Source organism: Pteropus alecto, unplaced genomic scaffold (assembly GCF_000325575.1).
Source record: "Pteropus alecto unplaced genomic scaffold, ASM32557v1 scaffold22, whole genome shotgun sequence".
In the NCBI taxonomy this organism is placed as follows: Eukaryota; Metazoa; Chordata; class Mammalia; order Chiroptera; family Pteropodidae; genus Pteropus; species Pteropus alecto.
Window position 1 is genome coordinate 8981491 of NW_006434839.1, and position 15605 is coordinate 8997095.

Sequence of the window (15605 nt, forward strand, 5' to 3'; positions counted from 1 at the left end):
AATTAAAATTTACTTTGCTTCCAAATCTACATCACCAATTTTACAAATATAAAATGAACATCGTTTTGTTCATGCAAAATCATTTCTCTACTTATTCGGATTTGACTTCCAGAGTCATCTTTGCCCTTCTCAACCCTGAGGAGAATCTCATCTAGGCTCTTTGTGGTCTTATGTGCAGCCTGGGATTGTTACCAATTAACATTTCCTTAGGTTGTTCTTAGAAGTAAGATCCTCAATTCTTTTTTTTTTTTTTTTTTTTTCGTTTTTTTTTTTTTTTTTTTTTTTAATTTTTTTTTTTTTTTTTTTTTTAACATCTACCATACTTCTTTCTTCCCACATGCCTAGACTACGCCTCTCAGCTTGACGTTCACTCTCGACCTTCACTGAGCCATGAGTCCTGGGGTACACTTCTCCTTCTCTCCGCCTTTCCTTCTCCTGTCTTGTACGGAGCATGTTTCAGTATACCGTTCAGAGTTGGGTCTTGTCCCATCGGTCCCTTCCTCGCTGCAGACATCCCTTTGGGTGCTATGTGCTCACAGTCCAAGCAGACGTCTTCCTTTGAGTCCCCACTGCCAACTACCTCAGCTTTACTCTCAGGATCCTCCGCTCTGGGACCAGCACTTTGTGCTCCATTCCCTACCCAGTGGCAGTGAAGCCGACCCCCTCCACCATCTTTCCAGGTGCCGTCTAAGCTATATCCAAAGCTCGCTGTCTGCCTGGTCCAAGGTCTATTTCCCCCCAAGTCTGGCACTCTCGACTCTGATGCTCCATGTGCCCCGAGACCGTGGTTCATCTGCTCATGCTTCCCTTCTCTGGCCCGCTCTGCCCTCTGCCCTTCCACCCAGTGATCCTCACCCGAGGATGCATGAGCCCCAAGGCAGCCTATCACCAACATCTTTCGGGTGTGTTTTTGAGTTTTCTTTTTCAATTTTATTCCCCCAAGTCTGGCACTCTCGACTCTGATGCTCCATGTGCCCCGAGACCGTGGTTCATCTGCTCATGCTTCCCTTCTCTGGCCCGCTCTGCCCTCTGCCCTTCCACCCAGTGATCCTCACCCGGGGACGCATGAGCCCCAAAGCAGCCTATCACCAACATCTTTCGGGTGTGTTTTTGTGTTTTCTTTTTCAATTTTTTTTGTTTGTTTTTGAGCAGAGCTCTGCTCCCCCGCTCAGATGTTTTGATAGGCCTCCCTTGGGGACCATGCCCTCATCCCCCCCTCGGGTGAAACCACCCCTCCCCCCCCCGGGAAGAATCACTGCTGTGGATGCCCAACCTCACCCCATGGAATGGACAGTCCCGCTCTCTCTGCACCTTCCACCAGGTTCCACTGACCCTTGATCCTGAAGGTCCCAGCCAGCGTTGTCCCCGCTCTCACACACACCCGGCCCTCTCGTCTTGGAACCATCGCATTCCCTTCCATGTGGGCTTCTTTATACCTGCCATGTCCCAAGCCACTGTCTCTTTTACAGAGTTATACTTTTCATTTTCTTAGGTCTGTCCTCCCTCTTTATCAAGAATATTTGAGTGTTTTGGTTTTTTTTTTTTTTTCCACTTAACCTGTTATTCCATGTCTCATTCATTTCAGTGTTTAATTTTACTTCTTTTCAAAGTGCTTAGTGTTTCTGTAATAGAACTTTGGAAATGTCACTGAAGCACTCATTCTTTCTGCATTTAATGTTTCATGCTCCCACCTTTTCCTCTCATCCCGTTTATTAATAGTTCATATCTTCTAAGTTTACATACTGTGTCAAGTTCGGCAAGATCCTCTGTCCAACCACCTTAATTTACCCACTCTTTGCTGTTCTCCCTTCATGCATTGGTTTCACTATACACTAACTTTTTACTTGTCTCTGTATAGTATTATCCATGCAACATTCCTTTCCATTTTCCTTTTATTTCCATTGTTATTGAGGACATTGAGTCTCATTTTTGTTGTTTTTCTCAGGACTCCTTTTGTCCTGTGCGGGACTCTGGTTTCACATATTCATCCTGTACCTCTCTTTCTCTTTGCCATTTTTAAAGCCCCTGCCTCATCCCACCCCTTTCCGTAACTCATTCAGTACCACCTCTCTGAAAACGTCGGAAGTCCTTTCTGCTTATGGATGTGCACTCGCCAGTACCGTTCTGTGGCACGCTTTCCCTCATGTCGGCTGAATTCCTCTTTACCTATTTCTTAACTTTTTCACCTCCTTTGTCTGGAATTGGGCTACATGCACAACTTAGTGCATCTTTTCCCCTGCCTTTTCTCTAATATTCCACTCCAGGGCTTAAGGTTGCCTTCTGACTTGTTTCCATCCTGCCTTCAACTTTCTTCAAGACCTCTGGCCCATCTTCAAGCCTACATCCGTTTCCTTGATTTATGCCCTGCTTCTACTTCTCTCATGTTTCTAGGTCTCTTTTTGGTGAAGCTGTTTGACCCTATGTTTAGTCAAGTTACTCTGAAGTAACTGTCTAATCCATACGGTGTGCTTTTTACTTAGTTTCTATCTATGTTCTTCCTTGTTCTGTTAGAGACAACCATAGGGCCAAGCCTTGTTTTTCAGTGTATCATTCCTCTTACAGCCTTTCCCATCTAGAAGTGAATATTGCTTTTCCACCCGTCTTCTTGGGTTTTTCCCCCCCTCTTTTATCTTCTATTAACATCCAAATACTGAGTATGTGCAATTCTCATAAACTAATACTATACTCTGGTTCCTCTATCGTTCTACATTCATTGCTCAATCCATTTCTGTATTTCTTCTTTCCTACACATTTTGTTCGATTGCTTCAGTTTTCTGTTTATTCCTCGGTTGGATCTCTGCAACTTGCTTTGTTTTGGGTGCATTTCACTTAACCTTCCTCTGTCAACTACACTTTTCTTGCAAACATACTTTCCTAGATATTCTTCCTCTTAAGTCCCATTTTCAGTTATTATTTTATCATCCCTCTTCCTTCAAGAACTGCCTCACCACACAGTTCTCTTTCTGATTCAACTGCTTTGTAAATACGAGCAATTTACATTATCCTTTGTTTAAACTACTCCAAATAACAATGTTGTTAGTAAACACTTATATTGTAATATCTTATATTTGACAAGCCCCCAACTGTCTCCCTTTTAAAAATGCAACATATTTTCAACCATCACAAAAATGCTATTACAAGAATTTTTACGTATCTCTTATCATTAAAAACCATTCTAAAGGACAACTACGTAATTATTTAACATATAATTCATTCATTAGTGGGCATGTTTGTATGCAGTACAAAATGGTCCCATACTATAAGACTAATTGCCTTCTCCTTTGATACTTCAAGAAATATGATAGGTTTTCAAGGTAAACAGCAAATGCATATACATGTCTCAAAATATATAAGTAAACTTTTTAGAAACATTTACTTACCAATTGGCGAATTGCTTGAGTTGTTCCACGTAGATTGTAGGGAAGATGACAGAAGTAACACACAACACATTTAAAAACCTTAATCATAGGAAGTAATCCTATTGGCAGAAGAATGTGACTGCAAACATATACCAGCTCAAACAGCCATGTGTGCAAAGTTTTTGCTAGCACAAAAATGCTAACTCACTGTACCAAGTTTCCCAAGCACATGGTGATACATGGATGACAACTTTTCATGTTAATAAGTATTTTGATCATGTGAGTAGCTAGTTGGTGGTATCTGCATTCCTCATTCTGGTCTCAGTAATATTTGCCGCTTGGCATCTTGCAGATTCCAAACTCAGCCTAATTCATACGCCCTGTCTCCAACCAGCATTTTCTCTCCCTTCCCCCTTTCTCCTTTTTTAATACAGATCCTTCCCGTTGTTTCTCTCGCTTTCAGCTAGTCCTAACATGCTTCCTGGTAAATTTAATATCACACTCACCTAGGTCTTCCCTAACTTCTTTTGAATATTTGCTCTGCTGTATCTTAAACACTCTACATATCTTTTACTCTGTGTATCAATTAATACAAGATTATTCTCTGAAGGTTTCCCTCATCATGATTCCCGACTGCTCCTCAACCAATAGCATTCATTCGTTCAACAGAAAGAGTATCCAGTCCACACACCTTCTAAAAGGTCAATGGCGATGTTTTTACCGTTTCCACCAATGACTTATCAGGGTTTATCTTAATCCATCCCCTTCTAAGCTTTCCTAACAATCAATCCCTTCAGTCATAAAGTTCCCACTACGACTTCTAGAGCCAGCCTACCCAACTCCTATTCTTTTTCAGGCCCCAGATCCTCTCCCATTCTACACACAGTTCTGCGATCTGACAGCTGTTTCTTTCATTCACACCTAATCTGTCTTGTTGCCATTCCATCTACTCAAAACTGCGAATTCATACAGTGCCCCTTTACTTGCTTGCCATTCTCTGTATTTTCCTTTTATTCCATCATGACCTTTGGCCTAAGCATGAACCAGTAATAGCCTTTTCTCCCACCCATATGACTATTTAGATAATGTCTTTCCAACTGCAAGCAATTCGAACATCGCTCTTCTGTTCCTTTTCTCCTTTTGCTGCAAACTCTCTACATTTCCTCCGTATTTTCATTCAGCTATATCTTTCCTGTGAATCTCATCCTGTCCTGGATATGGACACTTTCAATGTTCAGCACTCACAACTCAGCCTTCTTCCATCTTCCTCATGTCCTACACTCTGTATTGAATTTGTTTCCACCCTCTGTTCATTCTGGACTTTTCCTAGGACTCCTCCTCTGGCCCAGTTTAAAGTCCATCACATTTAATCTCTCTGACCTCTCATTCTGTTGACTACACTGACTGTTTCAAATCTTTCTGGGCAGCAACACATCATACTTCAATTCTTATTTAGCCATATTCTCACCTCTTTCTTCGGCTGTTTGATATCTGGCTTAACATGCAACCCTTCCAGTTCTGACCTAACCCTGGCCCTCTTTAATGCCCTTCCTTGTTTAACATTCTGCAAAACTGCATGCTCGGTACCACACTCCATCTCCTTACTTTAGCCTTAATCTCTCTCTGCTTTTTCCTTCTTTTTTGAAACACTTCTCAGTAGTTTCTCTCGCATGCTTTAATTTCTGAGCAAACTTTTAACATCATACTTAAACAAGTTCTTCCTGACTTCCTTTGATTATCTGCACTGTCACATATATTAAAATCTATAATATGTTCAGCTTTCATCTCTAATCACAGTGATAAAGGTACACCCCCTTGATGATACCCACCCGCTTCTTACCAAATAACAGATCATCCTCTCACCAGATAAACTACCCACCCATGCTCTCTCTGGTCGGTCAAACCAGTGCCTTTCAGGTTGCTATCAATGGCTTTTCATCAAGATTTATCCTAATCTTCCCTTTCTAACGTTCTTACCAACCAAGCCCTTTAATTAAAATTTTCCATCCCCTTAAAATTCATACTCACTACCCTGCTTCTTTATATCATAACCTTATGCTGTACTTGAGAGTTTTTTAAAGAAATAAAATATTGCACATATAATTGAGACAGCTTCTGTAATATTTCAGAATCATTTACCTCTCCCGAGAAAATCACTATATAATTTAATACTTCTCGTACATTTTATAACTTTAATAAATATTTATATATCCATAAATAATATGTATATAAATTCTTTTAAAATTTTTTTCCCATCAAGACTTCATGTGAGCTAGTCTACTTTCTGAATTGAATCTTATGGAGGCCTCTAATTTCTCTCTCATTATATAGGCTACTCATTGCAATCTTTATCACCAGACATTTTAACCAGTTAGATTCCTTCTGAGATCTTACAGATGTCTCCATTTTGGGTGTCTTTAACCAACATCTTATTTGTCTTTTTGCCACTCTAACTACTGAGAACTCTGCTCTAATTCATGCAATGCTCCCATCACTTAAATTAAAACCCCTCTCTTCTTTCTTACTCTGTTATGCTCTGCCATATCTCAACTATGCATCTCCATGACTATCACTATATCATGGCAGTGGATACAGTATTTTTGTCCTTAGGTTTACTTCCTTCATGATTCTCAACCACTCCTCAAAAAATACAAATAATCTTCTCTATAGACAAACCACTTGCCCTTGCTCCTGGTGAATTTTAAGGTTGCTAGTATTGTCCTTTTAGGAGAATTCATCTTCATAAAACTCTCTTAAGCGTTCCTATTAACTCAGTTTTAACTAAAATGTCACCCACGGATTAATAGCTGGTCTACCCTCTAATTTCCATTCCTGTCCAGGTCCTTGAAGCTCTGTTAAATCCACCACTCATTGCAACTGGGCCTTCCCATCCCATCTGACTCATTCCAGGGCCCCCATTCTGGGTCTGTATGGTACATCTGATCTGCCTCGTGCCACTCCATTTATTCTTAAGTCTTCTCCAACTCCAGCAATGGTCTTTACTCAGCTAACAAACTCCTCCTTATTCCTCCATAACCTTGGTCTGGGTACGGTGCCATAACCACCAGTCTCTATATGTCATTCTTAAAATCATCTCTTCGTATCTGTAGGAATCTTCACATTGTTTTTCCATTCCTTTCCTCCTTGTTCCTTCTGTGTCCTTATCTTCTGTGTCCCTCCTTTCAGCTACCACCTCCATACACATCATGGTTACAGATCTCAGTTGGCTGTTCTGGATAGACAGACCCCTCACGTTGGGCACTCAGTGTGCAGCCCACTGCCATCTCCCCTTGCGTCTGACATCCTTCACTGCATTCGTGTGTTTTCAGTTCAGCATAATCTTCGTAGGATTCTTGCCACAGGCCTGCCTTTCATGTCCATCCCACTTAGCCTATTTCTGACCTTTCATTGTATCAGCCACATCCATTATTCCAGGATTTTCCCAACAAAGCATCCTGGACAGCAAAACCTCACACTCCAGTTCTTTCTTTGCTACGTTTTTTGCCTCACACTCTCTCCTTGTTAATACACAGATGTGACTAGTTTCCAACTCCCATTTCCTTGTGTTTCCATTTAGCCCTCTTTAATACCCTTCCATTTTTGTTATCTTTCTACCCTGCATGCGCCGCACCTCAGCCTAAATCACACGCTCCTCTCCTTATCCTCACCTTATTTAGCTTATATAAGTCTCCTCATTGCTTCTCTCATTGTCTGCAAATCCTAATATCTTAATTTCTGAGTGTATCTTTCATGTCCCTCTTATAGGACATTCTTTCCAATTTCCATTTGGCAGTTTCTCTCATATCTTAACCTTTGATAGTGATGAATGCATATATTTTTTTTGAGGTTTCTTCCCCTCCTGATCGCCACTTTCTCCCTCACTCAAAACCAATTTTCTACTCTTCAGACAAGCCTTTCCCTTAGATAGCTTCGAACCTGTCGTCTTCCTCTTAAATCGTGATCTTTGGATACCTCCAGTTAGTATCAGTGACAACTTCTTTGTCAATATTAAGTGATACCTTCTCAACTGGCAGTAATTTTGATTTTACTATTTAACTCCTTTATCTTTCTTTTGCCTTATAAAAACTCTACCTTATATTCAGCAACCCTCCTTCATTCCCAGACTGCATATGTATCTATCATTCCCATGGATTCAGTAGTCCCTTCGGGATACACGAACACCTCGCACTCAGCACTCACTGTTCAGACTGTGTGGACCAAATTATAGGTCCACCCAACACAGCCTCTATCTTCCCTCTTCCGTAGTTTCCTGAACAGTTTTCCCTCCTAACCTCGATTCTTATTTAGCCACATTCCCTCCTTCCTCTCTCTTAGTGCTTAAATCTGAATTCACATAAAATCATTCTACTGAAGTGCTTACTTTCCCGTGGGCATACAATATTACATTGTATATGCCCTTTCTTACAAATCTCCTCAGCTGCTTCTCTAATTTTCAGTTACCCTAATATGACGGGTTGCTAGCAAAGACTTTTATGAGAACTATTCCTAACCTGCCTTCCTCCAAAGTAGTGGTTCTCAGACCGCAGCTTATGAAGACAGACCCCTGAGCCTCGCCCCAAGTTTCTGATTCGTTTGTTAGGTATGATGGGGCTGAAGCATTTCTCTTTCTAACAAATTTCTAAGTAATGCTGAGAGAACACATTTGAAGAGCACTGCTCCAAACTCTCCCTTCAGTCAAGCCCTTTAATTAAAAATTTCCCACCAAAGCATCAAAAGCGAGTATACTTCGACTGTCATTCCTTTTCAGTCCTTTATTTCTCTCCCATTATCCATACTAGGCATTGCAATCTGGCCTTATACCCAACATTTTTAACCAGTTAGGCCCAATCTCATATGTGACAGGATTCTCCATTCTGAGAACCTTCATGGTGTGCATGGTTTTTCTTATTACCATGCCACCTACTCAGAATTGTTCCCCAGTCAGTACAGTGCTCTTCTTAGCTTTAATCTCTCTCTTCCATGTCTTTTGGCCCAAGTGTGGGGCCTTCTCCTTCCAGCCAATACCTGTCATTCTTCAAATGGCCTTTTAAGCTGGGGGCAACTGCAATGTTGCTGCTCTCCCATTCCCTTTCGCCTATTACCTATCTTGCCCTAAAAAAATATGCTATCTTATCTTAAGCCTCCTTTCTTTTAGCGACCATGTACATTTCATTGAAATGCACCCAGTCTCCTCCTGAACAGCACTCCCTAACCCTAGCCAGGTGCTCTTTCCCAGTAGCTGTCCCTCACTTTCAGAAAATCTTCACCAGACAGTAAATTCTAGGTAACTTTAATGTGGCACTTGCATGATAATCATTTGTATCTATCTCCCTTTGGTGGCCTACCCTCCCACAACTTAATAACATATAGTACAGTTTCATCTCTCATCTGTACATGGAACTAACGAATGAAGTTTTACTGTCGAGTTGGGTTCCCAAGGTGATCTGTAGCCATTCATCCCCCAAAATTAGTCATCTGTGCTACACACGAACTACTCAGATTTATCCTGACGTCTTTAAGGTTACTGCCCTGGCTTTCTGTCAGGGTTCATTTTAATCTATCTCCTCCTAATCCTCCTAATAAAACTTTCCACTACTTTTCAGGCCCTCATTTTCTCCCATCGTAAATATACTGCTTTTCCAAGTCTGGCATTAAGACCTGACGTTCGACCAAATCTCACTTTAAGATCTTACAGGGTTCCCGTTTTGGGAACCTCTGTTCCTCACCTCACCTGCCCACGCCACTCCACCTACTCTCAACACTCCTCACCTAATACTTGCTTTACGTAGTTTCCGTTCCCTCTTCCTTGCCGTCTGTGACAGTTAGTGTAAGTATGATACCATATCCTCTTGTCGGTACCTGCCAATCTTCCAGTGACTCATCTCTTCTACAGGCTCTTCCACTCTTTTCCTTGACTGACCCTAGAGAAACACCTGTTACGTACTGTCGCTTGTTGTTGTCAGCTACCATCTTTATATCATTTCGCATGGATTCAGTAGTCTCTCCTTTCTTCATCCTTGTTTCCTCCACCCCCTTCTAATATATCTGCATTTCAGGTCAGTCCAGACCTCCAGATTTCTGCCGTTGGCCGTGGCTGAAATCCATCCCATTTACACTCTTTAACCTTTCACTCTGTCGGTGACACTTGTTGCTTCAAATAAGATTCCCAGATGCCACCTCCTCTTCACATTCTCTCTCCTTTGGCTGTAATCTAGCTTAGCTCTCATCTCTACTTAATATGCAACTCTGCCATTTTCCAGCATTCCTCACTCTAGCCCTCTTTAATGCCCTTCCCTACTCACACCTTATATTCTGTACCTGAGTTTAAATCCCCTTATCTTCTCTCCATTCTTAGATTCTAGTCTCCATCTTCTCCTCCATGATATATTCATACAAATGTCTCACTTTTAGCCAGTCCTCACATGGCAAGACAACTTCTAAAAGCAGCCAACTTTAAAGACACACTATGCAATAAACTATATCTTAACTGTCCATCATCCCTCCACTTACCTTCTCTTGACAGAAGGAATGGCTGCAGAATACTTCAGATGTACCTCATAATGTTCACCCATTCCCCATCTAATATGATAATCTGTGCTCTGGACAAACTACCTGTTCACACCCTCTAATAAGTCAAGCCTAAGATCTCTAAAGTTGCCAGCAATAGCTGTTTAGTAGCACGCATCGTAAGCAGCTTTCTTATAGTTTCCTGTCACCCGAGTCCTTTAAATTCCTTCCAGATTGGTGCTTCAAGAGCTCGTCCACCACTGCCTCGTACTCTAGTCCGTGCTCCTCATACTTTCTTTACACTTCTCATTACAATACGATCTTTACACCCAAAGTGTAACCAATTAGACCTGTTTTAGCTATGACAGGATTCTCCATTTTCGATCTTTATTCCCCGCACCTCTCTCCTGATGGAGCATCCAGCATCTATCTTTTCTCTCTGTGTTCTTTATTCTCGATCTTGATTGCTCTGCCTTGTAGACCCTCCACTATACAGTATTTCATTTTCTTTCCCTCCAGTCTCTCTCTCCTTTCTTATTGCATCATGACTTTTGGCCCAGGAGTGCTGTCTTACTCTCCCAGTTGATGTCTGTCATTCCTGAGTGACCTCTTTTCACCTGAGGGCAACTTTAATGTTGCTTTTCTCTACCTCTCCTCCTTTTCTCCTATATTTGTCCTAGTGGGGGGCAGCGGGGGAGTGACCTAATATTCAGTATTCCTCCTGCCAGGTGTATAGATAGCATTCCATGGACTCAGCACTTCTCCTTGGCAGGTATAATCCTCACTGCTCAACTCGCTTTCATCTTCCTTGATTTCCTACACTCTAGACGGCGTGCATTTCCTTCTTAGTTCAGTCCGGACCTGCATGGACTGCTGCAGTTAGCCTGTTTCCGATCCATCCCTTTTTACTACCCCCTTTCTCATTTTTGTCCCACTGACACCCCCTGTCAATTATTATTCCAACAAAGCCTTCTGAAATCTCCTCATAACCCCATTTCTTAGTCTCCACTCCAGCGACTGAGACCTGGCAACTCCCGAATTTCCCACTCTGCCATGTGCCACACCGCCTGTTCTGTAACCCAGCATAATTCACACCTCTCTCTCCTTACTGAGCTTCCGGCATCCATCTTTTCTCCAACTCTGTGTTCCTTCCATACAAGTCTCCTTAGTAGTTCTCTCTCATTTCAGTCAGTCCTCACAAGACGAACCTCATCTCTAAGGGCACTCTTCTCTTGTTATCTTTGGTTGTTTACCTGGCTTTATTCTTGAAGCTCTCATCCTTACATTATGGCAAGGGATTCAGTATTGTTCTCTTGCCATGGAGAGGCGCCTCTCACCCTTTCTCAAACCCAGCGTTTGTCATCCTTTCTAGCAACACTGATAGATCGCTACCAGTGGTTTTTACTGGAGTTCACCGTAGATTCCCTGTAACCTCTCATTGTTCTCATCCAAACCATTTCATTAAACATTTGCCACAAAACTTTCAGGAACGTTATCTCTACTAATACCATTCCTATTTGCTTCTTTGTTTCTGTCACTTACTTATATATAAATGTCTTCTGACTTGACTTGTACTTAAAATTCACCTAGTTTGTCCAGGCTGTGATCTGCCTATGTTCCTGATTGTCTCCCCTTATTCCTCATTTGCCTGTAGCCTCCCTACTAATTCAGAACCAAACAGGGGTTCACAGAATCTGGTATTACTAATGGCTATCCGGCCTCTCCATCCTTATTTGATCATGACCTTTGTCCCTACCATAATCCCATCTTTCTGTTTAAAAAACTGACCCATTCTTCTTCCGTCTTCCTCCTACAGAAAACCCAACCTTAATTTAACCAAGATTACTCTCTAATCAGCCCCCTAGGGCATTAAAATAGATTCTGCAGTCTTGATAGATACACTAAAAAAGCCCACTACCAGCCCACTACCATCATCTGATTTCAACACACTCCATTAAATTCATTTGCTCTCTGAATTCAGACCTGTTCTTCACAGGATTCCCACCAGTGACTTTAATTATCTCTAACATTTCAATCATTTGGCTGCCTCAGCTCACCAGAGCCTGTTGGAAAATGTCTAGTCTCCATTTGAAATACAAGGTATTTCGAATTTGTTCTAAACAAATTCTCTTCTCAGCACCTGCGCATCAGCACATCTTAACTGTTTCCAACTGCCCCGTGGCCTCTGGCCTCTTTTGCTCATGTACCTCCCTCTGCTCTCCAAAGCTCTTTCACATCTTTTGAGATCCAGTTAAACTTGCAGTCTTTCAAATTTTTTGATTTTTCTAGCTATTAATCCTGAACTCCCACAAAGCCCGCTATTAAAAGTTATATTAAAAAACCTATGGCATTGAGTCGTGATGTCATAGGTATACAGGTAGATCTCTCTCGCACTCTTACTTAATTAACTCCTAGACGTTCGGCTATTGGCAAAAGAGGTCATGTCTCAGTCATCTTTTTATCTAAGTTTACACCTTTACATGTAACGCCGGTATGTACTGGCATTCAGTACGTGTTTGAAGGAAGTGAGTTTAAAGTTGACTGAGCAGATGAAAAGTCTCACTACCCAACCTGTCGTATATGGTCTCTGCATCTGAGTCTTTTCTTTCCTTTCCATGCCTAGCCCCCAAATAATTTTTGAACTCCCCAAATTCTAATGCTTTTGTACCTATAAGCCTTTCCCAGACCATGGATTAGACCCTTTTCTTCGTCCATACTTAATAAATCCCCTCCTTGAGACAGTTCAGAAAATCCTATCTTCACTTTCCAAGAATGTGCTTCTGCCTCCATTTCTTATTAGTTCCACCAGTCATCTCAAAACATAGAACTGCCCACTTGCTTTTCCATTTGAAGACACTGACTTTACCAATACTAGCGCCTCATTACTGACCTACTCACTATAGGCTGAAAATTGACATAAAGTAGAATCATTCTGGTGATCTGTGGACCCATTGTTGGTCCACAATCTAAAAACAGTATTGCTGTGGAGATTCCAGTGTGCTTTAGTGTTAATTTAACGGTCTGTGTGCTTTTTACTGTCGATATTTTTTGCTTTGTCTGTCAGCTCCTATGGTAGTGTTTCTTATATTTTTCCACAAATTGCTCTTTTTGACATGCGTGGCAAAAAACCTCCAAAAGTATCTCCCCCGCTGCTTTCTCTATATCAATACAAAAAGTTTTGCCCATGTCATCTTTTCTGTGCTATTCTAACCCACAATGGGGAATGGATTTTAAAATCATACTTTGTGAGACCAGCTTACAGGCTGCTTTTGAAACTACTACACTAGAAAAGAGAGCTTGCATGTTTTACTCGGTAACACAGAGCATAGTGCCAAGTGCACGTGTGCTTCCTAATTACCGACGGCGACTTTGTGCTTGTGCTGCCCGCTGACAGGCCTGCCTGCTCTTTCTCCTCCAGTTGCAGGCACCTTCAGCTGCACCATGAAGTTTACTGTCCGGGACTGTGACCCTGACACTGGGGTCCCAGCCGAGGAGGGGTATGATGATGAGTACGTGGTGAGTCTCCCCTGCACAGACCCACTCTGACACCCCTGCACCACTGAGTGACTTCTACCTGAAAGGAACATTTTTCTAGGAACATCTGACATGAACTCATGAGGTTTTATTCTTCTCAAACAATTACAACTGAGGAGGACCTGGACTCTGTAATGGGAGCGTCAGGCCAAAGAGAATTGAGATTTACCACTTCCTGATTGGTCAAAACGAAACTCGTCTTTTTTTTATGTCTTTGTAATAGGGATAATTACAAGATGAAAATAATTGTATGGTTTTCATTGAGATCAGTGAGTTAAGTATTAGGGTGGTGGTGGTTTTGTTCAGCAGCTTTTAGTTTACTTACAATGTAGCTGCATCATGGACTGAAAAGCCTTCTCAGAACACAGAGAGAAGTTTAAGAAATGTTAACCTGTTAGTGAATGCCAAGTTCAGAAGGCCCAGTATGGCCTGAACTTGATTGTCAGGTGTGGTGACATGACTACTTTGTACCCCGCAGGGTTGTATATGTTGATCTGGATATGGTTTTTGCCAGATGTCCTATATCCTTTCCTTTTCTAAGGCCTACATCGTTAGATTTATCCAGACTACAGGATTTAAACTAGTCTGGTAGTAGGTTTTTCCTAGGCTCCTGTAAAGGATAAACACAGAATGCTAAAGCCATATTAGTTCCATCCATCTGTGTTCTATACTGATGGGACTTTCATTTACCGACCCCTACTTGCTACCCACTAGCTGGAAGATCTTGAAGTGACTCTGTCTGACCACATTCAGAAGGTCCTGAAGCCTAGCTTTGCTGCTGCCTGGGAAGAGGTGGGAGATACCTTTGAGAAAGAGGAGACCTTTGCCCTCAGTTCTACCAAAACTCTTGAAGGTGAGAACAGTTTTGCTATCAACGTATTGCCTGACAGCAGTATTGCCTAACAGGAATATTTACTACTCCAGAACTCTCTTTAAATACTTCATAAACTAATTCCCTTACAAGGCCAGGCCCCTGTCTTCATCATCTAATTGAGTCAACCAGTGTCCAGTCCAGTGGCCTCCCTGCACACATCACCCACCCCTTTACCCTGCCAGCTGCCAGCTCTCACTGGTGCAGAGGCAGATTCCTATGCTGACCTTTCCTGATACTGTTGCATCAATCTTGTCAACACAGAAGCTGTCAGCAACATCATCACATTTCTGGGCATGCAGCCATGTGAGAGGTCGGATAAAGTACCTGAGAACAAGAATTCTCATTCCCTCTATCTGGCAGGTAAGAAACTTCCATCAGATTTCTTTTGTCGCAGAATTTAACAGGGATGTGCATGGGCATCTCATGCCTTGCTCTTATCCCACTGTATGAGTTACAATTTGAAGCCCCATCAAAATGAATAATTTGTTTTAGCTGGTTAATTTGCATGCTACCCTTAGGTTGTGCTTTTAAGATGTACGTTTGGCCTAAAACACTTACTTAAATCTCTCTCGCGGATACCAATGCCACTACCTCCCCCAATTTTGAGTACTCCAGATCAATACTACTGAATACCTTCTATGTACCTGGTATCATAGGAATATAAAAGATTTAGACTTTGTATGTAGAATTCAATTCCCACCATAAACACAAATCTCTAGAAAAGCTAATAAGCTAAAATAGAAAGGAAATGCAGGCAGAGCATGATAAATTTCATTAGCCGGAGCTTGTTTGAAGTTCTTAATATGGTTTTCCTCACTTTTTTCTCTCAGGTGTGTATAGAGGTGGCTATGATTTATTGGTGAGGTCAAGGCTGGCCTTAGCAGATGGCGTGACCATGCAGGTGACTGTCAGAAGCAAAGAGGGAACACCTGTAGATGTTATCTTGGCTTCTGTTGGATAAGTTTTTTGGGGGGATGGGGCAAGATGAAGTTGATGTACACTTCACTGCAGTGGGCTTTTAGGGCTAGTGGCATGAATTTCCCAGAATCATACTTTGAAAAATTAATGACTTTGCAGAAGCAAATTAAATGTTTGGCCCTGAGCCAGCAGATCAAGCAAATATCTGTCCTTGTGCATGTCTTTTTATTACACTTGGTCAACTTTGGTATGATAGTACAGCTTCGGGTGATCTTGAAAAGCAAATACTATCCTGTACCCCAGCTGCTTAACTTCATTATATTGTTTAATTTAACGTGTGTCTGAAAGCTCCTGGCAATGTTGAAAAGCTTTTATCCCAGAGGGGTGGTGGGGGAGGGGAAGGCAGAGTCCAC

The 15605-nt window shown here is 41.8% G+C and overlaps 1 protein-coding gene across 1 annotated transcript in view; it reads left to right on the forward strand.

Annotated features, from left to right (window-relative positions):
* Positions 1-15396, forward strand: part of COPG2 (coatomer protein complex subunit gamma 2) — a 109417-nt gene extending 94021 nt beyond the window's left edge. Inside the window, exons 20-23 of the mRNA XM_006910512.2 lie at positions 13285-13382; positions 14115-14253; positions 14536-14634; positions 15105-15396. Of these exons, the coding sequence (XP_006910574.1) occupies positions 13285-13382; positions 14115-14253; positions 14536-14634; positions 15105-15235 (467 nt within the window). The 3' untranslated portion in view covers positions 15236-15396. The remainder of the gene's footprint in view (positions 1-13284; positions 13383-14114; positions 14254-14535; positions 14635-15104) is intronic.
* The last annotated feature ends 209 nt before the right edge of the window (positions 15397-15605 follow it).